Source organism: Sinohyriopsis cumingii, chromosome 18 (assembly GCF_028554795.1).
Source record: "Sinohyriopsis cumingii isolate HCF-2022 chromosome 18, ASM2855479v2, whole genome shotgun sequence".
In the NCBI taxonomy this organism is placed as follows: domain Eukaryota; kingdom Metazoa; phylum Mollusca; class Bivalvia; order Unionida; family Unionidae; genus Sinohyriopsis; species Sinohyriopsis cumingii.
The window spans coordinates 45,397,298-45,424,315 of NC_142978.1; the positions used below are offsets into that span (position 1 = coordinate 45,397,298).

Below are 27,018 nucleotides of genomic sequence, written 5' to 3' on the forward strand. Positions count from 1 at the left end.
TCAATTTCAACTTTGATGTAGATTGTAGACCCTTTTGAGCACGGACATAACTGCTGCTCCTGTAACGGTTGCGTCAACCAGAGGAAAAAAGTGTACAGTGTATAAATAACAAAGAAAAATGTAAAATGTTACATAAGTCATTTTACTGGTTTCTTTAGTAAAGTGTGCAAAGATTCGCATTATGCATACCGACATGAAAATGTAAAAAGTATTGGATATAACTGAGCCACGTTGATCTTGTGGAATGTCTGTTAATCTCTTAATACCTGTCTGGTGATTCTACTGTTCGGATTTGTGGATGGAAAAAAAAAAAAAAGGACCAAAAGAAGAAAAAGACTGTATTCTAGAAATTTTGTTGACTTTAATGGTTTTGGCAGCTTTGTTCCTTGCGCCGTATTAAAAAAAAGAAAACAACTATGTATATATTTGATCAAGATGACTCAATTTTTGTGGAGTACAGAAATCAATTGTTTGACCTACCTGGTGAATACAAATTGAATGAGCTGGAAATGTACGGATATATGTAAACAAAAAAGGAATAAAAAAAAAGCATACGCTGTAGAGATGTAATTAAACGTACAAGTGTCATTAGAACATGTAAGAGGCTATTTTCAATGAAAACATTATTTTCTTAAGATATTTTGTTATAAAATTATAATTTTCGATTTCCATTTTACTTTCGGGAATGAACTTATTCTTTTCAGCATCATTTTGACAACCTCTTTTGTATTAAAGCTATTTGTATTGGGATGAGTTAAATGTATTTGAGATACGTATCTTTGCCGTTTATTTACCTCTCTCTCTCTCTCTCTCTCTCTCTGCATGTTTGAAGCACTCTGTATTAGTCGGACGTGTAGAATAAAACAGTCCGATTTTTATATAAAAGCAGTAGATTTATTTATTATTTAAACAAAACAGTACAATTATCAATTAATAATTATACTGAGACACTAAAGCGAAACAGGCGGATGTGGATTAAGTATAGTGTATTGCCCAAACAGGGCGGAACTTTTCCAACTTCAGCCGATCCTCATTCAGACTTGCCTTTTTATTCTGGCGTGTTCCTTCAGAATCAGTGTTGTTGTGCAGCTTGCATTTATGACTATACTTGAAAATCGTTTTAAAAAAATATAATATAATAACTGAATTGTAATTTTATACACAAAAAGACGTAACAGCACATATAACGATAATAGTAGATTGCATTATTTGGGCGTCTGCAAGTCACGTGACAAGGAATATACGCAAAGTCAATTGGCCTATCCCAATTGACGGGGAATTGACGTGGCATGTGCAACGAAATAGTCTCCACGTCCGCCATTTTTACATACGTTTCGTGTGACAGGGAGAGTAATCAGGGTATTTAGCTAGTTCTGGAATACAAAAGTAAATAAAGCTTAGAAGAGGAAGGGACCAGCACTTACGGGTATGTTTAGTAGAGGGTTATATGTTATGAAAAGTTGAGTAAATGACAAGAATAATTGCGATGACATATTAGATTCTCGGCCTCCGCCATGTTTTGGTGTGATTTGACAAATTTAATGGCATTAATCTAAGAATTGGATTAGAAAGAAACCAATGCAGCGGTTCAGAGTGAAATAATTAATTCGTTTTTAGCTTTACAGGTTTATACATTTATTAAGCCGGTAACAGTTCCAAGTTTATAACCGTTGATCGTAACTGTCATCCATTCAGGCCCCCCACCCCTCCATTGTGGTGTATCAACTATTGTAATATATTTAGTCAACAGTTTTTTGAAAACATACATACAGGATTTAACGAATTTGTAACTTCAACAGCTTTCTGTTTGTTCGTGGAAGTAATACATGTATTGATTACAAGGACAGGGTCTCCTTAGTAAGAATGTCGGTAAATGTTGAGTCGTGGATGGATGAAAGGATTGCACTCAACTGCGCATTTCCAACTCCGCTAGATCTTCATATCTTCGTCTTCCTGGTTAAAGCTTTACCCACTCTACAAAATTAAATTTAGTTTTCAGTACGTTTAATCAAATCGTGTTCACTAGTGGACAATTTTGATCAATTTTAAAAATTTGGATTGCATGAGCTTGTGAAAGTATCTATGGAGAGACACTGAGCAAAGCCAACTTCACTCTTTTGGATCAGAGGAAAACCTCAGTAAGTACTTTTTTAATACTTATTGTTAAAAGGAATTTGCATATTTTTAGATCTTCTTTTGTTGTGGTAACATTTTGACAGGTGACTTATCTACCAGAACAAACTGAAAATTCCAGAACAAAACAAAAATACCAGAACAAAAATACATAAAACAAAATCACATCTCCATTTCCATCAAACAAACTTGGCCACTAAACACCAGTCATTCCTTTACTCTATACATTAACTTTAATTGCCATGATAAAATTAAATGAAGGAATAAAACAAAATATACCATGCAGTATATGTACCCCAAAAGAACTAATTCAGAGTAAATATTTTATTTAGTAAACAGTGTTACATGCCTTTACCTCGTGCAAGCGCCTTTGGATGCCACTACTCCAATCGCATGGAAGCGTCTTTTGATGCCTGCTGTAAATATCAGCCATTTTGAGCTGTTTTCGCAGTGCCACCTTCGGGGAAAACCCCATATTAGATGGTGTATTCATTTCTGCAAATGACCATTACATGGTCACTGCTTATTCTCTGGTCGAAATCGGCTGTTTAAAGTAAATGTGTCGTATTCTCCACTCTCCAAATTGGAGGTCACAGATTTCAGTAAGTACTTAACGAAGTTTTCACGATTAGAATCACAACTATGAAAGCTTCAATAACCTTGGTAAAGGTTCTGATATTGATGTAGGCAGCAATTAGTTTTTATAAATTATCGAATTTAGATGACTTAGTAATGTAGATGTGGACAAAAAACTTGTAAATTTCTAGTATGAGAAATGGCAGCTACGGTTGATCACGCAGCTTCTCTGACTTGATGGTGAACGAGTTCTCTCAAGATTATGAAGCACATAAATTCTTCTGTGAAAAATAATTACACAGCTTTAACAATCGAACTTTACTCTTACTGCACTGGGTAACTTTGCGCTGAGGTAAAAAGGGTTAACCTTTTACTTCATAGAGTGTATAGCCCATCGATATACATGTACCAAAGTTACCCAGTGCAGTGCACTATAAATAGAACACCTGTTACCTCTTCAACTCCATGCAAATGGGCCTGCTTGTTAACTGTTGAGCAGTGTAGTATATGTAATATTTAACAGCAATGTTAACCATTTTACATTTTTGGTATAGATCTATTATGTATGGAAAAATTTAGCTATTTTCAGCCAGTTAATGATTTTATGCCTGACCTCTTTTCCTATTTAAACTGCCCAAGGGATAGTTTTTCATCAGTTCAAATCAGATCATTGCAGATTAATGTTTATACATACTACATGTACCAGGCAAAGACAGAAAGTTCTTTTGTGTTTTGTTTTATAAAACTTGCTGAAAATTGTGCTTTCTTGAAACACGACCATGTTAGCGGGTTTGGGAGTACAACATCGTAATTATATCAAAGCTTCCATTTGATTAAAATCAGATCTCAATTTTACCATAGGACAGTGGTAATCGGGTTTAAATTGTGCCTTGTGGTGGCATGTATGTCAACATCTTGAAAGTACATTTACTCATTTCACCAGCATGATCAAAGTTGCTTCAGGCAAAAGATATAAAAGGAAAAAAATATTGCCCATTTTAAAAGAAAATGAAAAGTTCCGAATCATACACGTTTTAAACAAAAATTCCAAATCGTAATTCTTTAGTGACATGCAGATTGTCAGGTAGTGTCATTTTTACTGGAAATGCATAAATTCTTACGGAATTGCTTGAAGTTTGGTAATGGTAGTATGCTAACCCAAGGTTGGTTAACTTCTGTTGGACTAGTTATTTTGTAAATTTACAATGGCTTTAGAAAAGTTAATTTCCAGTCAGCATCAGTTTACAAATTATTATAAATATTTGACAAATCTGAATGATTGGTTGATGTGCAAGTCTTAGAACCAAATGCATTATTCTGTTATTTTCCATTGCTCCCTTAAAGGGTGAGAACAACTAAAATTTTATTTGTCCTCTTTTGAAAATGAGGCTGTTCAAATCTTGTCATCGACTGTAAACCAGTTTAATGTTTTGTATCTGTTATGAAAACCCACACAATGGGAGTACTATTTGCTTTGCTTCCACTGTAGCATGATGGGTACTGCATTAGATCGTCTTTTGTGGAGTTGATGTGTAATAGCCATGATGAATAAATTAAGCTGGGCTCAAAAAAAATGTTTACTTGGTACTTTTGTGCTTGGTTTCAGGAGAGCCATTTTTCTTGTGAACCTGTAGTGGTTATTTTCAGGTAGCCTTGGTGCTTTTCTTAGCAAGATTTATACTTTGGGTTTTTGTTATTTAAGTAACAAAAAGTTTAAATCTAGATACATGTCAGACATTGTCTTGGGGGCAAGAACTTGTGAAGATTCAGCAGGACTAGTAAATTTCTCTGATGGTACTTCTGGCAACAAGGAAATTTGTCAACTTGTAGATCTGGGCATGTTGTCCTGGGTCAAAATAAGAATTAGTCTGATTTAAGAATACATCACAGAAGTGCTTGTAAAGTTTTAATGCAGGTTTTCATCTCTTTATCCCTCTGATCTGTTTGGCTGCAAGTCAGTAATTATGATGGACCAGAGCTGATTTTGGGAAATGAGTCAAATGTTCTACAAAGCATTGCAATCTTGTGCATAGATGTTGTGTTACTGTCACAGTACGGCCATTTGGAATTCTTTTTCCTGTTGCAAGTGCGGAAATTTCTTGGATTGCAGCACTATAAACTTTTTGGATGACGATGGCTGGACAACAGATTAGTAGTCAATTACTCTCATTGTAGACACCGTTCAGCCGAATCTGATGAAAATTAGATCTCCACTGTCCTACATGAAGATATGACAGCGACCACTTAATCATCATGTTCTGGTGACCTTTGCTTTAGCCAATGGAAATGCAGCTCATCTGATTGACTGCAACAGTTAGTGATTATGGTTTATAACATAGGTCACCAGAACATGACCCCTGTATGGTCACTTAAAGATTTTCATTTCGTACAGTGAAGATCTGATTTAATCAGATTGTCCTTGAGCTAAATATCAAGTGACATTTTGAACTTAAGCTACGTTGTAGAACTTACTGAATAATCATTGTTCTTGTCTGTAGGGCTAAATCAGCTTTGGCCGTAACAGATATTCTCAAGTAGTTTTGAGGGGATGGGTATCCATGGTTCCACTTGTCAGAGAAGTCGTATAGATTGCAGTCAGATCCAGGGGAAATTAATCCAGCAGACCGCTACTTTGCTCATTTGTCTAATTGTGATTTCGTTTTACATTGGTTGTCAAATCAGCAGTTTTTAATACGTCCCCTGGAAGTCTTGTCAAGATTTAAATGTCTCTTCTCTTTTTTTTTAATGCACTCATGTGCATTAACAGAGGCCCTGATTGTACTGATGCACTGTTAACCCCAGTACATGCATACTTATTAAATTGTCCTTGGGGGCAGCAGTAGTTATTAAAAGTCTATGAATGGTGCTGAAATAGTAAAAGTATGATTTTATTAATTTATTCAAGATCTTGGTACACCATGAGATGATGCCTTTCAGAAATAGGCACAAAATATGTATAATCTGATAGTTGTTGCAGATGAATCGACAGCCACACAATCTTTGAAGCCCGTTTACCTTGCAGAACTCAAGAAGGAAGATAATGTCATTTAAGTGGCTCTCACAATATAACAATTTTCTGCAAAATTGTACACTATGGTTAAGAAAGAAATGAGATACGTGTGACTTGTAAATAAACTTGGGTGATAACCACTGTTGTTCTTTGTGTAATTGTATTAAGTTACACACAGATAAAAAAAATGGAAAAGGCACACACATGGATGTAGCCAGTCTATTAATAATTTAAAATGACGTTAAATCCTATAACAGCATCAGTGAGATGGAGGTTTTGAAAATGAGATTTCCTTGTCCCAGACTGTAAACATGTATTGTGTTCACCATTCTTTGGTTTCTGATCTAATGTAATTAAAGGAAGAGCAGGTACTTTGTTCTGCAGATTGTCTGATAATGACAACAAGACAAAGATTATGCTCTACACTTTTGTAACTCTCCAACACAAGATAGGCCATACATGGCAGCCAGTATAAATGGTGGAGGAAAAACCACCTACCCACGAGAAGCTACTGTCAAACTTTCTCACATACCCACATTGGCTTAGCCAGAGACGGAGGTGAGACAGCAGTGATCCGTAACAGTGAGTGCTTTAGGCCACTCGGGGCCTATCCATCTCACTGAGTGGAATGTGTACAGTTAATCTGCACTATTGTGGCTTCCCAAAAGCAAGATGAACTTGACAGGCAGGATGTATGTTGGTGATAAGATGCATTTTAAACACTACAAGTGGCAGCATCCCTGTTACACTGGTTTTTAAAAAATAGTCTAGTGAAGCAGCTTTAAGGAACAGTTGATATCTTAACACTTTCCTTCCCATTCTGAATGCACTTTTTGGTCAAGTTAACTTTATAAAATCTAAGACCTGATAAAAAATTTTTTATAGTTTTTCAGTAGACCTTCAAAAGTGTATAGGAGAACATTCATTTCTGATAGCCACTGGAATAAAGATATACCTGCATAGTCTGTACATTATGCTGATTGTTTGTGCATTTCAGAAACTTGCGAACAAACTAAGGAGCAATGGGGAACTATTTCACCAACCTTTTCAAAGGTTTATTTGGAAAGAAGGAGATGAGGATATTAATGGTGGGGTTGGATGCTGCTGGAAAGACTACTATACTGTACAAATTGAAACTAGGTGAAATTGTAACAACAATTCCAACAATAGGTATGTTCAGTTTTTACCCATGATTTATTCATTTATCAAGCATTATCAAATTGCTTAAAATTGTTTTAAAACATCTAGCTGCATTTATGTGCAGTTTGTATGGTCAAGTGAATATTAGATTCTGAAATTATATTACTCTTATTACTATGGATCATTGGGCTTGATATAACGTTGGCCATAATATAGTATGTTGAAGGACATAAATGAGTGCAAAACTGATCGCTATGCTGAAATGTCACGGGTTTCACAAAAAGACCTAACAGCCTTTAGGGATGAGTAAGGCTAGGAAATAGTATACTGAAGTACAGCATATTTGTATTACAGTATCTATCAATACGTATTGGGCAATGACAGCATTTATGAGACTAGCATTAAGTTTGCTTATTTTGTACTGTAATAATGAGCAATTTCCTTGCATGTAATAAAATCTGGACAAGAAAATAAAATCATGTTGCATTTTGTTTCACCAAAATGCGCATAAAATGTAGTTATTACATAAATGATTTAGCAAATAAGAAACACATCAGCTTGAGTGAAGACTTCTACAGGTAGGATACAAAAATTTGTAGAAGAGTTGCAGAATTTATCCTGATTGGAAAGATCTTTTGTTCAACAAATTAAAATAACAAAAAGGTTCATATACTGCATTACAGTCATGGCAGGGAACTAAATTAAGTAAAAACATAAATGTAATCGTAAATTTTCACCTTAACAAATGTCTTGTTTTTAATACTTTATCAAGGATTCAGCCTGAATGTCTAAATGCTGCATGGGGCAAGCATGATTTTATGTCCTTATTGACTTTTTAAATACATATCTGGTATAATTTTCTTGGAGAATGTGTCTAAATCGGGTGGGCAAACTACGGCCCGCGGGCTGCATGGGGCCCGCCAAGTGTTTAAATGTGGCCTGGGAACAAGTCATCATTCGCACTGCCTCTGTTTATCAAATAAATGTGCTTCTATTGAAGTTTAAGTTTTCAAATATTAACAACATATTAACAACTGAAAATTAATTATGATGTTATTTAGAAAAACCTTTTGTTTTTGCTATTTCAAATATTAATTATTTTACTTAATGAACTATGCGGCCTGCAACAAGGTGTAAATTTTTGTATGCAGCACTTGCACTGGAAAGTTTGCCCACCTCTGGTCTAAATGGTACAGCATCATGGATCAAGCACTGATGCCATGTTTAACACATTAACCCCTGGAGCTTTTCATCATTTTGGCCTGAAAATCGAGTAGGAAACACATTTTGAAAGCTATTTTAGAATAGACTCGAAGACACCAAATTCCCGGTCATCTTTCAATAACATACTGCCTAGTTGTGTTAGAAACATCGTTTGTCGTTGGCTATTTGACTCGCGCATTTGCAGAAGGGTGTAAGTTTGACTTCTTTTTTTCTTCTTGTTTATGCTAAATGGAGCCATTATTTTTGTATGGAGACCACTGTTTATTCCAAATGCCCATCTTATCCTTCTTTTTGCATAGGCTCATCTGTCTGTTTGCAGTTCATACCAGTCTGCCTTAGATCAGAGACCAAAAAGTCTAAAATCCAGACATAAAATCAGATTCCGACCATGGACGAATTTTGGTTTAAAAAATGAGGTTTTTCTATCAGTATTTTGTTTGTGCAACTAGATATTCCAGATTATTTGGTATCATTGTAGAGCTACATCTGTCTACCTTTCTATAATACCACCCACTTCAGTGTATTATGCATGACCATGACGCTACTACCTCCTGCCCCGTAAAGTCGTCACTAGGGGTTAATGTGTTAAGAATGCAAATAGTGTTGTGTCCAAAAAAAAGGGATTCTTAAACATGGCATCAGTGCTTGATTCACAATGCTGTACCATTTAGATACATTCTCCAAGAAAATTACACCAGAGATGTATTTAAAAGTCAAAAAGGACATAATTCATTGGTTGAAAGTCCCCAATATGTATGTATTGTCATTATAAGAGTACATCAAAAAAACATGATACAGTAGCTGGGCTGCAAGTTCAGAGACTTTTATTAGCTGCCAAGTGGTGGGAAAATATGCAGATATTTAAGATGATTGAATTCGGAGGCAGAAAGACTGAGACACACGTCATTAGAAGGGTACATGAAATGAACAACTTCAGCATTTATTGTGTTCTTTTCCTATTGTAGCTGAACATGTGACCTTGAAAACAAGACAATCGATATGTAGACAAGATGTCGTTTGCAAATTTGGATATGTATCGGTGGTCTCCCTAGGATTTTAAAACTAGGAGTCCATGACTCCCATTTTGGTAAAAATAAGAGTCCCACCAGCAAAAGTTGCATTCCTCTCCCAGAATATGTGCACTTTGCAGATTAGAAGAACTATTGGTTGCCACCACTGAGTTTAAATTCCACATTCTTTATGACACTAACATAGAGCTCTTGTTTGTTCATTATTGTTTGACTGAATTTTGTCAGTTTTATCACTCCAAGGAGAGGTCTTACTGCAGACACTAAACCAGGTATCATACACTTCCTTACACTTGGCTACTGTCCCATCTGAACTATCAGTTCTAGCAATTAAGCATTCTTCTGAATCTCATTACAATCTTTGTCAGTTTGCCATTTGACCCCAAAATACATATCCATATTTTCAAATTGCATTTTGTCTCATTCTCAACATGTCTTAATTTCAAGGTCACATGCACTATTTAGTCAGCTGCACTTTGAAATGAACACAATAATGAATGCAGAAGTGTTTATTTGATGTGCTCTTATAAATAACCACATGTAGATGGTCTTTCTGCCTCTAAATTCAATCACTGTAAATATCAGCACATTTTCCCACCCAGCAGCCAGTCAAAGTCTTTAAACTCAAGGATCGTCCTGGGCTTCGCCAATGTCGCAAATTGCGATTTTTTTTCCTTATTGGCGACAAAAATATCCCATCTGGCGATTTTTTTGGCGACATACTTTTTGGTTATTTAATTTGTACATACAATCACGGATTTGGCCTGGATAAATTAAAAGGCAGAACGAAAGGAAGCCACAAACTTGACAAAGCAATGCATTGGTATCAATCTGTTACACAAACAATCCTTTGTTCTTATTGACAACCCCATCTTTACAGTGCATTGTTACATCATAATCTGCTTATGCTGACATCTGGGCTGAGTACTGTATGCTGCGATACAGTCAGTCATGCTACCGCACTATACCTACAACTGACCGACTTCTGAAGACGCGAATAGAACAGATACAATTAATTGAATGGCTAATCCTTCTGTTTTTTTTATACATATACAAATACAATAGTTTTGCTGAACCTTCATAGAAAACTGATAAGCTTTGAAGTACCGACAACTGTGTATAAATACAAAGCAAATGGAAACAATCTAAATCACAATTACATCTGTCGCCAGTGCAGCATTTTACTCATTGAACTTTTCCTTTTGCCATCAGTCCTGTGTTACGGCTGCAGAGACTTAAACTCCGCAACAAGAAATAGCAAAAAAAAAAAAAAAACAGTTTTGCATAATTAATAATAATTATTTATTTCTCAAAATACAGGAGTGAAAGAATCCCTAAGATGGGTGTGAATTTATGCTTATATATACGGTCCAATATTGCCAGGTGTTGACTCGTGTAAGTTTCATTCGCGAGAATGGAGATCCTATTTTTCTTGTCGAGAAAATTTATACAGCATTCAGTGATCATTCTTGGGATTTAGGAAGCAATTCGCTACAAGCTTTGTGAAGCTAGCGATAAGGGGGGGGGCTGCTGAGAGACTACTGGTGTTACCTGTGAGCACTGTACACTGTGAACGTGGATTCAGTAAGATGAACTTCATAAAAACTGACATCAGAAATAAGCTCTGCATCTCATCTCTCGAGAATTTAATGAGAATCAGCCTGTACAGATGTGAAAAATTAGACTTTGAAACTGCATTCAACAAGTGGGCAGCCCTAAAATTGCGACGGATCTTCATGTAAGACTTTGTAACATTTTGTTAATGCTTCTTGTAATTAAAGTATTAACTAATCCATCTTTTGTAATTTTCATTGCCTGTTACATTAATAGACTAAATTAACACTTGGAAAAATGTACACTACTTTTTTTGGCGACACTTTTTGAAAATTGGCGACAAAATATTGAGGTTGGCGATTTTTTTGGCGACAGCTTTTTAAAAGCCAGGACCATCCCTGAAACTTGACACCCAGCTATTGCATCATGTACATCTCTGGGACTTTCTGCCTCTGAATTCAGTTATTGTAAATATCAGCACAATTTACACCCAGCTGCCAGTGAAAGTTATTGAACCTGCCACCTAGCTATTGCATCATCTTCTTTTGATGTACTGTTATAAATGACCACATGTACATCTCTGGGTCTTTCTGCCTCTGAATTCAATCATTGTAAATATCAGCACATTTCCACCCAGCTGCCAGTGAAAGTCAATGAACTTGCCACCCAGCTAATGCATCGTGTTCTTTTGACGTATTCTTATAATGGCAATATGTACATCAGGGGCTCTTTCAGCCACTGAATTTTGTCATTGTAAATATCAGCACACTACATAATTGATCTACACATTTTCCCACTCAATGGGTGGCTGAAGCAAGTCTTTGAATTTTGCTGCCCACCTAAGTGATCTTTTGCATCCCATTAAATATTTGCATCCAAATACACTTGAGTAAGCGTTTTTGAGACCTATGTGTATTCTGGGGTTAAACAGCAAATTGATGAAGACTAATGTAATCAGAAGAAAGCTAAAGCTGCTAGAACTGCTAGTTTGGATTGAACAGTAGCCAAGTGTTAGAAAGTTTGTCATGCCTGGCTTAGTATTTTGCAATAAGGCCTTTCCTTGAGTTGAAAGTATTTTGCAATAAGGCCTTTCCTTGAGTTGATAGAATGCAGTCTGATTCAGAAGGACAGACAATCTGGAAAATCTTAATGCCGCTACTCCATAGTGGATGTTCATATCAACATGAGATTTTCATTAAACTACTTCATATGATGCCTAGTTGGTTGGCTTGAATTTACTGCCTTTGAAGGAAAGATGCTTTACAGCAATTGCAAGCAATGTACCAAACTGGCGTGGGTTGGATATTCACCTAGTATAGTTTTCAGTGGAACTAAGAAATTCCGGATTTAATTAGTAGAATCTTGTGACAGTTTTTAACCACTTAAATCATGAGTAGCACAGTATATGCATCACACTAGCCAGTATATGCAAAAAGGTACTGAAGTTGGAGTTGCTTACACTCCACAAGGAAAGGCAATTGTTGTTGTTGTTGTAGGGTTTAACACCATTTTTCAGCACACGATAGCTATACATGGCGGCCGGTATTAAATGGTGGAGGAAGAACCAGGAAAGAACCACCGACCCGTGAGAAGCTACTGGCAAGCTTTCTCACATATCCACTTTGGCTGAATCCAAGACTCGAACCCATGCAGACAGAGGTCAGATGGCAGTGATCCGTAACAGAGAATGCTTTAGACCACTCGAGGCCCCGATTGTACAGTTAAATTGAGAATGAAATGAAAAATTAATAAATTGCAAGCTCTCTTTAACACAGCTTATATCATAGTCCAATATGGAAAACCATTTGCTATTTGCACCCAGGAGAAGAATATGGTAAACATAGTGCTAAATATAAGAACAGACTCATGCAGGAAGAGACTTTGTGCTTGTCAGTTGATAAGAAGTTTGGGGTAAAATTGTCTAAATTTGATGAATTTGTTTCAGTTCTTGCTGATGGAAGTACTGATGATACCTTTTCAGGGCAAGAAATAGTTTATAAGGACACCTTGACAGTCAGATTAAAGACCTTTGGAGAAATAAATCTGTTTACATTTTTCTTTTGTATTTTCTATTGATTAAAACCCATGCATCTCATTAAATCTAGGTAAGAGAGTGAAATTTTGGCACAAGTGAAAATGTAGATGAGACAATTGAATTTCTTAAACTAATTGTCTTGGACAAGCGAGTAAACAATTTTTTATCAGCCCTGATGTAAAGAAAATTAGTGATCTTCTGCATGTGGCCGTGTTACTATAAGTATTTATAAAGTTGAAATTTTATCACAAGTTCATTCAGCAGCCTCAGTTACGGGTTGTTGATGACACCAGTAGTCATTGTTGGGGGTTTGGAGGTGGGTGGCATGTGCATAAAATCAGGAATTTCCTTTCTGCTTGAATTTACTTCCACATCCTGAATATCCTCTTGGGCGAATCAAACTCAGACTGTATCCATTTAAAATTTTCTGGGGTGTTGACATTGTTAGTTTAACTGCCATTTTCTTTAAAGCATATTTTCAAAAATAATACCATTTTTTATGTCATCCGTCACAATGATACTTTACCAAATGCAATCAATGAATTGGATGAATAATATCCATTATAAATAAATCCTAGATGGATAAGTAATACAGTGTTCACAGCTTAAGGAACTATTTACAGTATAAACAAATATGATTATAGATGACATCCACTGATGATCTCTCATATGAATGTGAAAATGTCTTATTGTTCATAAAGTATGCAAATAAGTCTGCATATCCAGAGCTGCAATTTTTTCATCAGTTTGATTTTTAAATGTTTTCTGTTCTTTTGCAGGTTTTAATGTTGAGACAGTAGAATATAAAAATATCAGCTTCACAGTTTGGGATGTAGGTGGACAGGACAAAATCAGACCTTTATGGAGGCATTATTTCCAAAACACACAAGGTAATAAACGTATCTACAGATGCATTATAGATGGATGTTTGATGCTCTCATCTTGAAGAACAGCATCACAATACATTTTCAAGTGAAATATTGGATAAATTCACTTGTTGGCATGAAGTTTTTAGTCTCAAAGCTTTTAATAAGACAATACTGGTTTGGTAGTCAAGACTTTTTTTTTCTGGTTGCAACACTTCCTGAGAAAGATGCATCACAGAGGTCATGATGGACTCGAACATTCTGTAAAAATAAAAACTTCCCAATTTTAATTGGGGAAAGTGATGGTAAAATAGATTTTTAAAGAACTGACTTAAACTTGAAAGTCAGATTTTGGGGTTTAAAAAGTTCATCAATTGGTATTTTATTGACTCAATGCAGAGTACTCATCAAACATATCACACTAATAATACCTTTTTATATGCATTTGAAAAACTGCTGTGTAATTTGATTAATTGGATTTGACAGTAAGTGGGCATATAAATGCAAGTTGTTAAAAGTGTTTTCTGTAAGTTGCTAGAACTTGCTATGCAAATCATTATGGTCACATGTCATAGGGAGGGGATATGTTATAAATCAAGATTTGTTTTCACTGGTTCAGAATGATTATGCCTGGAAAGCAAACCAAGTTTTGTGTATTCTGATCATTGATCCACACAAGACATATAACAATTCATGTATAAAAAACATTAAGGAAAAACATTAACAATGTACTTCCTGTTCACCAGAACACTTTAATAATTGTCATTCTCACTTTAGTCAGATGTATTCTAGTCATTTATTTATTTTGATTGGTATCAATCTTCTGTGGGTTTTTAACCATATTGGTCATAGACCAGAAGAGTTTGTGGGATGATCTGTTGTCTGTCTGTTACCACAAATCTGTTATTGCTACTCCCCTACCCCCCCCCCCCCAAAAAAAAAAAAAAGAATTGAAGGATTGCATTGAAACTTTAAACATGTAATCATCACATGGTCTAGTTGGTCATAAATGAAAATGGCGCTGTTCAGACATTCAATATAGCTGTCACAGACGCCATCTTGAAAATATTATCATTACATTACTCCTGAGCGGATTGTAATATCAGCATGATGTCCTTACTTAAAGACGTCTTGTGATGTTTAATTGGTCCTAAATGAGAATGTTGCCAGTCTGATGTAGCTGCCATCTTGAAAATTGTATTATCATTACTTTTTTTGAATGGATGGCCATATCAGCATAGGTTTTTATTGCAAGACTTCTAATGAAGTCTGGTTGTTGCTAAATGGAAATGATGTTGATTTGAGATACAATATGGCCACCACCTTTTTTTTCCAATCTTGAAATTAGTCTGACTGGTCCTAAATAAAAATGGTGCCAATATAGTATCAAATATGGCAGCCATCTGAACAATGTTGTTATCTATTTGAACAAGAAGTCATATTGACCAGAAGATTTATTGTGATGTCCAGTTTGACTTAAATGAAAAAGTTGCTAATATGGCAGCCAGCTTGGAATTTTTATTATTGCTACTGTTCATTTCTTGGAAATGTGTTATCTCTACTCCTCTTCCAGTGGATTATTTTACCAGCATGGGGTTTTCTCCTTCAGACATTTTATGATGACTGGTTGGTCCAAAATGGTAATGGCTGTCTTGGCATGTGTCTTAAAATTTTGTCACTACTCCCCCAAATTGAATGATCATTTTGACTAGGGGTTTTCACCAAAACACTTCCAATGACTACATTGTCATAAATGAGAATGGTGACATGCTGGCAGTACATGCACCACAGCAGTAATTTGAAAATCTCATCGATGGAGAAAAACGGAGATGTTTTCAACACTTGACAGTTAAAAGGAATAAATGGTCTTATCTTGAATTCCTGGAAATTCTTCTCGTCCAGTAGAGCACCACTCCCTTAAAATGACTCTTGTTAAGAAACTTTTTTGGATGGTAGTTAAATTGTTGAATTTGTTAATTTGGGGAAGGAAGGCCAATAGTCTCCACATATGGATGGATCATTGTTTGTTTGGTCTCCATATTTGTGGTCTATTGAAGCCATGAAAATCCAATAATATGGTACCACATCATTGAAAGTGAACTCAAAGTACAAGTTAAATCTTGTGTGTTGCAGGTTTGATCTTTGTAGTGGACAGCAATGACAGAGAACGAATTGGGGAAGCCAGGGAAGAGCTAACCCGAATGTTAAGTGAAGATGAACTAAGAGATGCCACACTGTTGGTTTTTGCAAACAAGCAGGTATATACATATTGTGAACTTGTGTCATTTTCATACAATAAATTGCTTTTGCATTCCAGGTTTAATCTTTGTTGTGGACAGCAATGACAGAGAGAGAGTCGGGGAAGCTAAAGAAGAGTTGATGCGCATGTTGAATGAAGATGAACTTAGGGATGCCACATTGTTGGTTTTTGCAAACAAACAGGTAGACAGGCATATAAACAAACAAAAATTGTATACTGATTGCAACAATTTAAACTTCCTATCACAAGCTTGTTTCGGCTTCCACCTTGGGAACAACTTTACCATGCTTGTTTGATGTGAATTTCTCTGCTCTGCATTAACTGTTTATTGCTTTATCATCTTTCCACTCAGTAGATTGCTAGTATTAGCGCTAGACACAGTTTTGTTTGTTAGTATTTTTTTGTCCATGAACTTATGTAGAGAAGTAGGAACTCAATCCAGCTTGTGTGCAGGCATACATGTTGCACAGGTGTTATAACACTTCTTGAGAAAGATGCATCAGATAGTTCATGCTGGACTGCAGATTTCTGTAGAAGTATGGGGAAAAAATGTCCTTCCAGTCAAAACGGAAAAGTGGTTGCAAAATGGTTTTGAAGAACTGATGTGCAGTTGAGATTTTAGCAATTCATGAACAAACTGGTGTTATGTTCACTCCACACAGAGTACTCATTGTACATATAAAATAAATATGTATAATTTGAAAATCTCCGTATAACTTGATTAACTGGGTTAAACAGTAATCTCAGAAATAGGTGAATGTTCCCAAAGAAGGTGTCTGATTTTCCTCAAAGGCAAAATCTTGTCCCACAACATTTTCAAGTGATCTGTTTGATAAATTCTCATGTCTGTTCAAAGTTTGTTGTCTCCGAACTTCTCTGAGAGGGTTTTGGTTTGGTAGTTAATAAAGCTGCTAAAATGATAACATCTGTTGTTGCATATAAACATTGGATTTATTACCAGAAGTCATGCAAGATGTGTACTATTCATTTCAGAATATCATTGGGTACAGTGAATTTATGGACATGTAGAATCGTCAGAAGATTTTGATGATAATAAATGCACCCATTAAGCATTCAATATGAATCTGCAGTAGTCATCTTGAAAATTGTCTTGCCGCTTTTCCAGAATGGATAGTGGTATTAGCATAGGTTTTTTTATTCAAAAAGATATGATGATATATGCTTTGTCCTAAAATTAAACACAACCAATCTTGGGAGTTCTCTAGGATTTGGCCTGATGGGGCCACTGGTCCAGAGATTTTCAGAAGGGGACACCACACATTTGACAAAAGCCACTATAATTTTTTCGTCATTCCACTAATGGTTACATGAAGATTGCATACATAAATTACCCCCAAGATTGTGATTTAAATTTTGATCCTCGAGTAGAAGAATACACTATATTTTTGTACATAAAGAGGGAATCAAAAATGAAGGAACTGATTATTATTGACATCAGTGAATTACAGTTTGTGCTGATTGTTCAGGAATAGTTAATTGTCTAACAGCAGAGTTAAGTAAAAAGTCACATGGTTCATGGTATAATATGTGCACAGTAATTGATCCTTTTATGTTGAATGAATTTTACTTGACAGCTGCTTGTTTCACTTGTACTTCTTGACTCTTTATAACCCATTTTATCATAGTTCAACCTGTCCTTGTGTAGTTATGCTTCAATTATATCCATCATTACCTAATCTTGCTTATATGGTGGCCATACCTTTCCTCTTAATAAATTTGTATCATCTGAGTGGCATTATGCGGAGGGGAACAATATATTCCTAATACCAGCAGATGGCAAGACTGAAATTATCAAAATTCATTTGTGAAGCAGCATATAGGTTGCATTATATCTTCACCTACCATCTGCATTAATTGATTCATGGCTGTTCCATTCCAGAGCATTGCTGAAGGGGGAGAAGCAAATGGCAAAGTTATTTGCTATAAAACTTGGTATCCAGAAAGTTGGCATACACCTGCATGTCTTGCATGTTTGGATTCACATTTAGTTCTTTCTGATAATTGTTAAGAAAACCATATGCTGTCTGTAGCAGACATTTTATGAAAAGGACTGCTTTTGTGCTTCAGAAGCAGACTTCGTGTAGCACAGAGTTCGCTCACTTTGCTTGTTCTTGATATACAAATGATTACCACAGGCATTGTTCACTCAGTTGAAGTTATTGGTTTGTTTCATGAGCTCGCCTGTCTTATGGTATGGCATTGCATCCATCAACAGTTCTCTTTTAAACTTTCCTGCAAAAGGAAATGGACAAATTTTGGCCCAATTCATACAAATGATACTGATCTGACATCTCAGTGTGTGTATATATTTTTTTTTTACATGGCATCTAAAATAGTTTTAGTCCTCTCCAGTCACATTATCCTGACACCAGGCGGACCAGTTGTGACACTTCTTGTTGTTGTGGAGTTTAATACCATTTTTCAGCACACGATAGGCTATACATGGCAGCCAGTATTACTGGTGGAGAAAGAACCCGGGAAAACTCCCGAAAGAACCACCGACCCACGAGAAGCTACTGGCAAGCTTTCTCACATACCCACATTGGCTGAATCCAAGACTTGAACCAGCGCAGACAGGTGAGGTGGCAGTGATCTGTAACGGAGAGCGCTTTAGACCACTCTGCAGTTGTGACACTAGCCTGTAAATGTGGAGTGCCAAGCAAGGCAGCTGCAAGTACCATTTTTACAAGTCTTTGGTATGACTTGGCAGGGGTTTGAACCAGCAACCTCCCACATCCTTGGTGGACACTCTAACCACTTAGGCCACATATGGCTGCCATTGCTAAAAATAGGGCAAACCCTCTTAAACATTTTATGTTTTTAAAAAAATGCTGAACTAAATTTGACAGGAAGAGCTTTCAATCTTTACAAGATGACTCAGTCATTCAGATATGGGCAATGTTCCTGAAATTGAAAAAATACTTCTTAACAATTCTTTTCCAAAGCTGCTAAATAGAATTTGACCAAACTTGATCAAGCATCATTGTATGAAGGCCTTTGATTTTATACAAATGACACCAGTCCACCATCAGTAATGGCTGCCATAACAAAATGGAAAAAGAAAACATGGAATGACTTTTTCTCCAAGCAGCTTAATATAATTTGATCAAATATGACAGAAAGCATCCTGGCATAAACACCATTCAGATTTATGAAAAATGATGTGGTTGCTCTTTCAAGTATGCCCACCTAAAACCTACAAATGAATTCCACAAAACAGATGAACAGAGCAAACTCAAGTCCATTTGGGTCTCTTGTTTATAATTTACTTCGAGTTCATGAAGTGAACATGGCCTTGCAGAACTAGAAATCTTCTCCGAGATGCACATTAGAAATAAGGCCAAGCTGTGTTCTCTCAAACTCAGATCAACAACCATCATTTAGATAATGAAAATAAAGAAATGGGAAGTTTATTCAACCTGAGCTAGAGTGTATACACTTCTTTTATAACAAAGATCACAAGTAAGGAAAATTGGAGATTACATTTTGTTTTAATTTTTAACATACAAAATAATTTGAAGCACCAAATTGGAACCTGATGTTGCTTAGGGCTCAGATATTCAAAATGCACAACCTTTTATATTTGTTACCAAAAGGTTGTTGATGTGGTGTTTAACACCGTTTTTCAGTACACGATAGGCTATGCATGGCGGCCAGTATTGATGGTGGAGGAAGAACCCGGGGAAAACCCCGGAAAGAACCAATGACCCACAAGAACCTACTGGCAAGCTTTCTTGCATACCCACATTGGCTGAATCCTAGACTCGAACCCACAGACAGGTGAGATGGCAGTGATTCATAATGGAGAGTGCTTTGGACCACTCTGGGGCCCCTACCAAAAGGTAGAGCATGTTTAATTATGATGTCCATCTCTCGGCCATTCCTGTACAACATCATGAGATGTTCTCATCTTCAACTTTCAAACGTTTTGGTTGGTGTAAACTTGGGATTAGAAGAACTCTGAATTTCAGGTTTAAAGGTCAAAGGTCAGTGTCACTTTTACTTCCAAGTGAATACTTCATCCTTATTGAAAAGCCAAAGGTACAATATACTGTCATTTATGGTAGTTTAAGAACATACTGAATCATTTGATTCTATGAAATTAATATTCCTGTGCCAAATACCCCTTTTTTTTTCTCCAATATTTGTACCACATACTGAAGCGTTTTTTTTTTTTCACTCAAAAGATTGATGTCTCTGCACTTATATTTGTATAAACAAACAGCTGATTTAACTGTCCATTCTAATATTATTATATGGCACCACTTTCACTCTATATAAAATGAACTTTACAAAAATATGGATGAACAAGTACGGTAGACCAGTCTAACTTATAATGTCACAATTGACATGGTGTTTGTCAGCTCGTTTCTTGTATGAAATAAAGGCATTCTGATACTATCAAGACAGATACTAAAAATGTCAGGAGAAATGTAGAAAATCAGTGAAGCCTGAAAGTCTTGAAAAATTTCACAGTTCTCACCTTTTTATAGCCAAATGACAATAATAAACGTGGTTTTTTGGAGACGGCCATTTCCATGATTGGAATTGATGTGAATGATGAAGAGAAAAGGCTAAGATGTATGCTTTATACTAAATGCAGAGTGGGAAATATCTGGTCTGGTCAAGGTACACCAAATGTACAGAGGTACTTGGTATAGAGCAATGGTACACCTGGCATTCAGTTTCAAAGAGACAAGAAATCTATTACGAGAGATATTGAATTTTGTAATAAAAAGTTCAGAGTATACATACTTTTTGTAGCATACATAAGTTTACATGTAAAACAATAATCTATTCAGTTATCAAAACAGTCTACTGTCTAATGTGACTAGGTGGGACATCGTGCTACATGTCTGCAGCATGATGCCTCAGTGCTAGACATCTATGAACTGCCACACTGCGGACATTGTAGCAATATGACAGGTTTTTTATAAAGCTACATTAAAAATCTGTATCACACACATCCATTCCTCAAGTGACAATTTGGCATTCGGTACTGGCTGATATCGATATTGTCCTGTCATATAACAAGGGTCAGAAACCTGTCGCTGTCATCAAGAATAGAGCATGTGTCAATGATGGTTTTGGTGTCTCGTGTGACTAACACATTGATATGTGCTCTCTGCTTGGTGAATCGGGCTTTGTCATGGTTGCTTATGTAACTGACAGGTATTCAAAAATTGCACATATACATCTAGGCTAGTATTTACCAACAGACTGCTTATTTTTGCTACTGTGCAACTTTGATTCAGCAAATAATGGAGGGTATCAGTTTTGATAAATTATTGCTATCCCTCTTTGCATTAATTACATGCGTAAACCATGCATGATTCGGCTGATTACAATATTTCCCAAAAAGGATAACATTGTAAATAGATCATGCCTTCACCATTCATATTCATCCACACTGATGTGAAACTTGACAACATAAGTCATTCAGGTTTCTGAGATTAATTTAAAAATAGATGTACAACGTGGGGATTTTTAGATATTTTTTTCCCTTCTGAACTTTAACAGAAAAAAGTGCACCCAATGGGTGTACAGAATCAAAATTTGTGTGACATCTGGCAAAAGTATGAAAGTGCACCCATAGGCACATGGGGTCAAAATTTGTGTTGACATTAGGTAAAATTATGCTGGAAACCTGTATCAGACCTGCCAACCATAACGATTTTGGCGTGAATTTCATGACTCTATAGCGATTTACAGATTCGCGTCACATGCAAAAAAAACCCATGAATACCAAAATTCTCAATGGCTTAAATCGGGAATAAAATAACTTTTATCCCATTAAGTGCTAATCAAGATAGCAGCAGTGGTCACTGATGCCTATTCCAGTCCTGTATTGCTAGTTGCAATTTTAGTAGAATTATATCCAGTCGTTACAGTTTGCCCTGCAGCATGCATTGTAAAGTGTATAATCTGTTTTTAGAATAGAAAGTTTTACAAATACTCATGAAGAAAAAATGGAGCCCAAATGATTTGCTTTTTGAAGGGCACATGTACTGTATTTTGTTTTAAACAAAAACACTATATGAAGACCACTTTTTCGAGTGTAGGAATTTTTGAGACATTGAAAGATCAGTATTTATTATAATTTGCTCGAGTTCATATTTTTAATCACATTTGCCAACACTGCTAATAGTTAACTGTTCGACATTTCATCTTATGGATCAGTACCATTTCTTAAATTAAGTTATACTATGCATGAAATGTTTTCTGCTCCAAAGAGATGTCTTCCACAAAATGTGAAGCATAGATTGGAATACACCAAAACTTGGACATGCATTCAGCCATGAAACACTGATGTACATTGTGCTTTTTGCGCATTAGTGTCGCAAATTATAGAATTGGGAATGTGCACAGGGACTCATATTGATGCTTACAATTTACCAATCATACATGTACTATATAATAATATTATATAATACATATATGACATAAACTGTAAGCAACCTTATGAGCCCTTGTGGGCACATGACAATGATGTGAAAAGGCACACTGCTAGCAAAAAGCAGATATTGGAAAAATTAAGAGCATTGCCAGCAGAAGTACTGCATGCTACCAATGCTGAAACATTGTTTGCGAGTTTTCCTGTTGCATATAATGTCTCAGTTGGAGATAAACAACAGTGAGAGTGAAATGGTATTTCCATTGTGAGGTAAAAGAGACAACTCCAGTACCTCCTTAGGTGCTGAAAACTTGCAACAAAGTTTTAGTCAGCAAGCTCAATCACTAGGCAAGAAGCCAGAACTGCTTGGAAAACAAATTTACCATAGCCTAATTGATGATGTCTGTTATAGCATCATTTCATTACAAATAGCATGAAGTTTGTGTATATCAGTAAATTTGGCTGCAAATACATTTGTACATAAAATCAGTGTAAATAATGATTTTGGTTTGGGGGGGGGTTTTCATATAATGCAGTACTGACCATCAAAGTGGATGGAGCTTGTATCGTGGTATAATTTTTCACTATTTGTGTTCAAAATTCTCTAATTTTTAATGCTCTTTTCACTAATTGCGAGTCTGGAGGGTTGGCAACACTGCTGTAGGTTCATGCTCAGGGGAGAAAGTGTCTTCATGGATAATGAGTTCAGAGAAATTGATTTTGCTTGATGACAAACAAAAATCATTGGGTGTTGATCTCACTCAATTCTTTCAAGTATACAGTAGGGCCAAAAGTTATCAGGGGTACTGATGAACATTGTCCATTTGTGTTGACAGTGGTACAAGTGGAAGGTATACATCCAAATGAAACCAGCAGTGTTGAATTAATTTGATAGCAAAGCAAGCCATAAAAGATGGATTTGTAATATATGTATGAATCGATATTTAAGTATCACTTTACCTTACGGTTAAAGTAATTCAGCTTACTGGGGTTTTTTTTAGCTGCACCTTACTATTTTGTTACATAAGGGTTATGCAACACTTGATAAAGAAAGAAGTTGATTTGGGGGTCAAGGTCACTAACTGAAAGAAGAAAACGTGGCTTTTGCTTAATAAAATTACTTCAGTCAAAGACCATGCACTTGGACCAGTGTTTGTGGAAAAAATGAATTTATATAGAGGTCTGTGGACATATCAACATCAAGTTTTCACCAAAAGCTTTCTAATGGTGTTGGGTTTATCTTGAATGGAAATGGTCCTGATCTTGCATCCAGTATGGCAACCATTATGACTAATTGAAAATCTTAATCCTGTAGAATATCCTAGATAGTTTCAACACTTGGAAGTTGAAAGGAAGAAATAGATTTGTCTTGAATCTGTGAGGCAAAGCTGAAATTGAAGGAACTCTGTTTTCTTTGAAGCAGGTCATGTACAGTAGCTATAAATAGTAAATAAGGAAAATTCTTACTCAGGGTGATTTAAAAAAAAAAAGATTCTAAAATTTATGTGAGTGGAATTTAAGAAATTATTATAAATATGAGAGACAACTTTTTATTGGTTTATTTGTTTTATATACCAAAGCAATCCATATACAGGCAAGCATAAAACAAAAATTTATGTGAGAAAAATACGTAATTATTACATCAAAAGCATAATGGTTGGCAACCCCAAACTGGCTTATCCAAATTTGCAAACGGCACGTTGTCTAAGTCTCTACATGAAAAAACAAATGATCGTAATATATTTTTTTTATGGTTTATCTTCCAATTCAGTTTGAATCCTCACCATGTCTTGATTTTAAGATCACATTCACTACTATTCAGCTACATACAAAAACAAACACAATGCATAATTGATAAGCATATCCTGAGGAGATGGCTTTGAAAATCCTCGAGAACTTTTTCTAAGTGCCAACTGGCTGATTTGAATATCTGTATTTATAGCACAGTAGGAGAAAGCCATGTGCATAATACACATTTTAGAATGTAAATGTTAATGTAGTTTTACAAATTAGCTTCCATGTACATATGATTAAGCGTTTCCATGACTTCTGGTTAGAGAAGCTGCAGCCTTTTCCATAAGCTGGAAATCGACTTAGTTAACCATTTTTAATAGTCAGACATGACTCTTTAGGATGTGGTTTTAATATGTGTCAGTACACACATTTGTGTGTTATCAGAAGCCCTGTGGTTCTCTTCTATATATATATATATCTAGTATATATATCTAGCACAGGTGTTGGTATGCCACTCAGAGTTTTCTGCCTATTAGTTGTGTAGCATGTGAATTGTATGATTCAATATCAGCACTTCTGTTTTCATCAGCAAGCTCTCAAATGTCAGCACAGCGTCTTTCACAGTGTCAGCTATAGTGGAATCTTAATCATCCTTTTTAGTGTTAGTTAGAGATTAGAACTTTTACAAGAATTAACTTTAGCATAGCAAATTCATCTTCTACAAGGTATTCGTCATTTCGTTTTTGGTGGGGGGTGGAGTGATTTTCTTTTGAGCTATTTTATTTTCTTTTATCTTAATTTTTTCTTCAAATAATACAATGGATATAATATGGTTTTATGTTGCTATAAAGCAGAGCAAGTTCATTCATCTCTTGACAGTCAGAAATAATAATAATTTTAAAAAACTGGCTTTTGGTCACTAATATTAATGTAACATACCATGGTACACATCGTGGTATGTTCAGAAATACTGCAGTAGAAAATTTGTATGGTATCCAGCTCTAGTTAAATAGATCATTTGTGTGCCAGTGTCTTTTTCTGTAAACGTCTCATTTGTAATTAGGCCTAATAACATGTATTTCACCTTAATAAATTCAATGTAAAAATTATAAGATGTCATTTCCAATAATTTATGTGCATTTTATTATTTATTGGTCTAAAGTGCTTGCCTTTACAAACCATTGCCATCTCACCCGTCTGCATGAGTTTGAATCTTGGGCTCTGCCAATGTGGGTATGTGAGAAGGATTGCTTGTAGTTTCCCACCGGGTGGTGGTTCTTAACTAGAGTTTTCCCAGATTCTTTCTCCACCAGTTATACTAGCCACCATGTGTAGCCTATCATGTGCTAAAAAAGGCATCTTATCTTGCATATTCAACAAGTCATACAATGGTTGTCACATAATACTACAGTATGCCATTTAAAAAAACATTTTGCTAAAACTAAAAATGTTTATACATCACTACTTGATCAGATTAAGCCATTTGATACACCTATCTGGAGAATCATATCGAGTTTGTATAGCTTTTGCTTATTTTAGAAATAATCCAGTTATTAAAATTTATAAATGAGAATGTAAATCAAGCAATAGCCACTGTAACATCCTTTTATGCAAATATTCATTGTGTTATTCTTTCAGGATTTGCCGAATGCTATGAATGCTGCAGAGATCACAGACAAACTTGGATTGCACACTCTCCGTAATAGAGAATGGTACATTCAGGCCACGTGCGCAACCAGCGGAGATGGCTTGTACGAGGGACTAGACTGGCTGTCTCAGACTCTTAAGAAGAAAGCATAATTAGGACTTTTCTTTCTTGGAGAAGGATTCGACAGGATGGTGTTCTCCATTCTATCAATTTTATATGTATATTTGGATAAACTCAGTGACTGCTGGGCTGAATGCTGTTCAACTGCATCATTAATGTATGGGCATCTTGAACTGTGAATGGATTGAGTGCAAAGTGATAGAATTACATTCTTTTTATAGGAAGCACAGTAATAGCATTCATGTATTACTTTTCTTATTTACTATTTCAGACTGTACACAAAAAGAAAAGTTTTACATGATGGTAGATATTCAGCACACAGGCAGGTTTAATATGTACAGCTTCTGGCTTTATTGAAATTAACTTGCTGCAGCAGTTACTGGAAACATTACCAAATAGAAAAGATGAGACTGTTCAAGGTCTTTGTCCTAATATGTCTTTGTGCAGACTTCAGCATCTGTTTGTAAATGTGAATTGTATCCAAATATTTCCTCTGTGATGTTAAATACTGTGTAGGGACCGTTACTCCCAGTATCGTCTTTGTAACTGGATCCTTGATACTAATAAACATTAAATAATATTTCTTGAAATACTTAAGATGAGGTAATATGATAGAAACTATAAGCAATCTATTCTACGACTTGACAGAAATTTAAGCAAATGTGTAAGAAAACCAGTCATGATGTTAAGTATAAATTGAAGAAAAAAAGGTCAAAACATCTTGACCAAGATATTTTAATATATATATATATATATATATATATATATATATATATATATATATATATATATATATAAAATTGATGACAGATGTACAGTTTGCCAGTCTTCAAACTAATGTTGAGCTTTAGATCTTTTTTTATATATACACCAGTCCTGTGGTGTAAAGAATAATAGAGGCACTACAGTCCCTTCTTCAAAACATTATTTGTATCCACTTTTGATGCCTTAGGTCTAAGTATTCATGTTCATCTAAATGTGCAAATATTTAAAATGGATCTTCTGAGAATTTGTCATGTATAAATTAATTGAAATTAAATGTGGATAGAAGTCAGCCTAGTTTGTGCTTGTGTATGAAATAAGATTTGCATTATCACAATAGGGCTGTTCCCTTTAAACACATTGGGTGCACATGTCCAAGTAAGTTTCTTTTAAAATATTTTCAAGGGTATTCTGATTACTGAAATGCAAAAAGCAGACTAGCTTCTGAATTATAGTTTTTGGTGACTGCTTAAAATTGAAAGTGCCCTCCCAGGAAGGGGGTGTGTTCTGTTG

At 35.6% G+C, this 27,018-nt stretch overlaps 1 protein-coding gene across 3 annotated transcripts; it reads left to right on the forward strand.

The window, feature by feature from the left end:
• The first annotated feature begins 1,265 nt into the window (after positions 1–1,265).
• LOC149776547 (ADP-ribosylation factor 1) lies at positions 1,266–26,797 on the forward strand. 3 transcript variants are annotated; one of them, XM_089941004.1, is made up of 5 exons: positions 1,266–1,426; positions 6,717–6,889; positions 13,480–13,590; positions 15,700–15,824; positions 25,614–26,797. In XM_089941004.1, the coding sequence occupies exons 2-5, from the start codon at positions 6,742–6,744 to the stop codon at positions 25,773–25,775; spliced, it is 546 nt and encodes a 181-aa protein (XP_089797130.1). In that variant the 5' UTR covers positions 1,266–1,426; positions 6,717–6,741; the 3' UTR covers positions 25,776–26,797. The 3 variants fall into 3 exon arrangements, with proteins under 3 accessions (XP_089797130.1, XP_089797131.1, XP_089797132.1); XM_089941005.1 differs by lacking the exon at positions 15,700–15,824 and adding an exon at positions 15,884–16,008; XM_089941006.1 differs by lacking the exon at positions 1,266–1,426 and adding an exon at positions 2,114–2,138.
• Positions 26,798–27,018: the final 221 nt, after the last annotated feature.

What these genes read in the sequence shown, in the direction of transcription:
- LOC149776547 (XM_089941004.1), top strand. Translation starts at nt 6,742, where the DNA reads ATGGGGAACTATTTCACCAACCTTTTCAAAGGTTTATTTGGAAAGAAG. An exon ending in AACAACAATTCCAACAATAG is followed by an intron (nt 6,890 to 13,479) that starts GTATGTTCAGTT and finishes GTTCTTTTGCAG; the next exon opens with GTTTTAATGTTGAGACAGTA. An exon ending in TGGTTTTTGCAAACAAGCAG is followed by an intron (nt 15,825 to 25,613) that starts GTATATACATAT and finishes TTATTCTTTCAG; the next exon opens with GATTTGCCGAATGCTATGAA.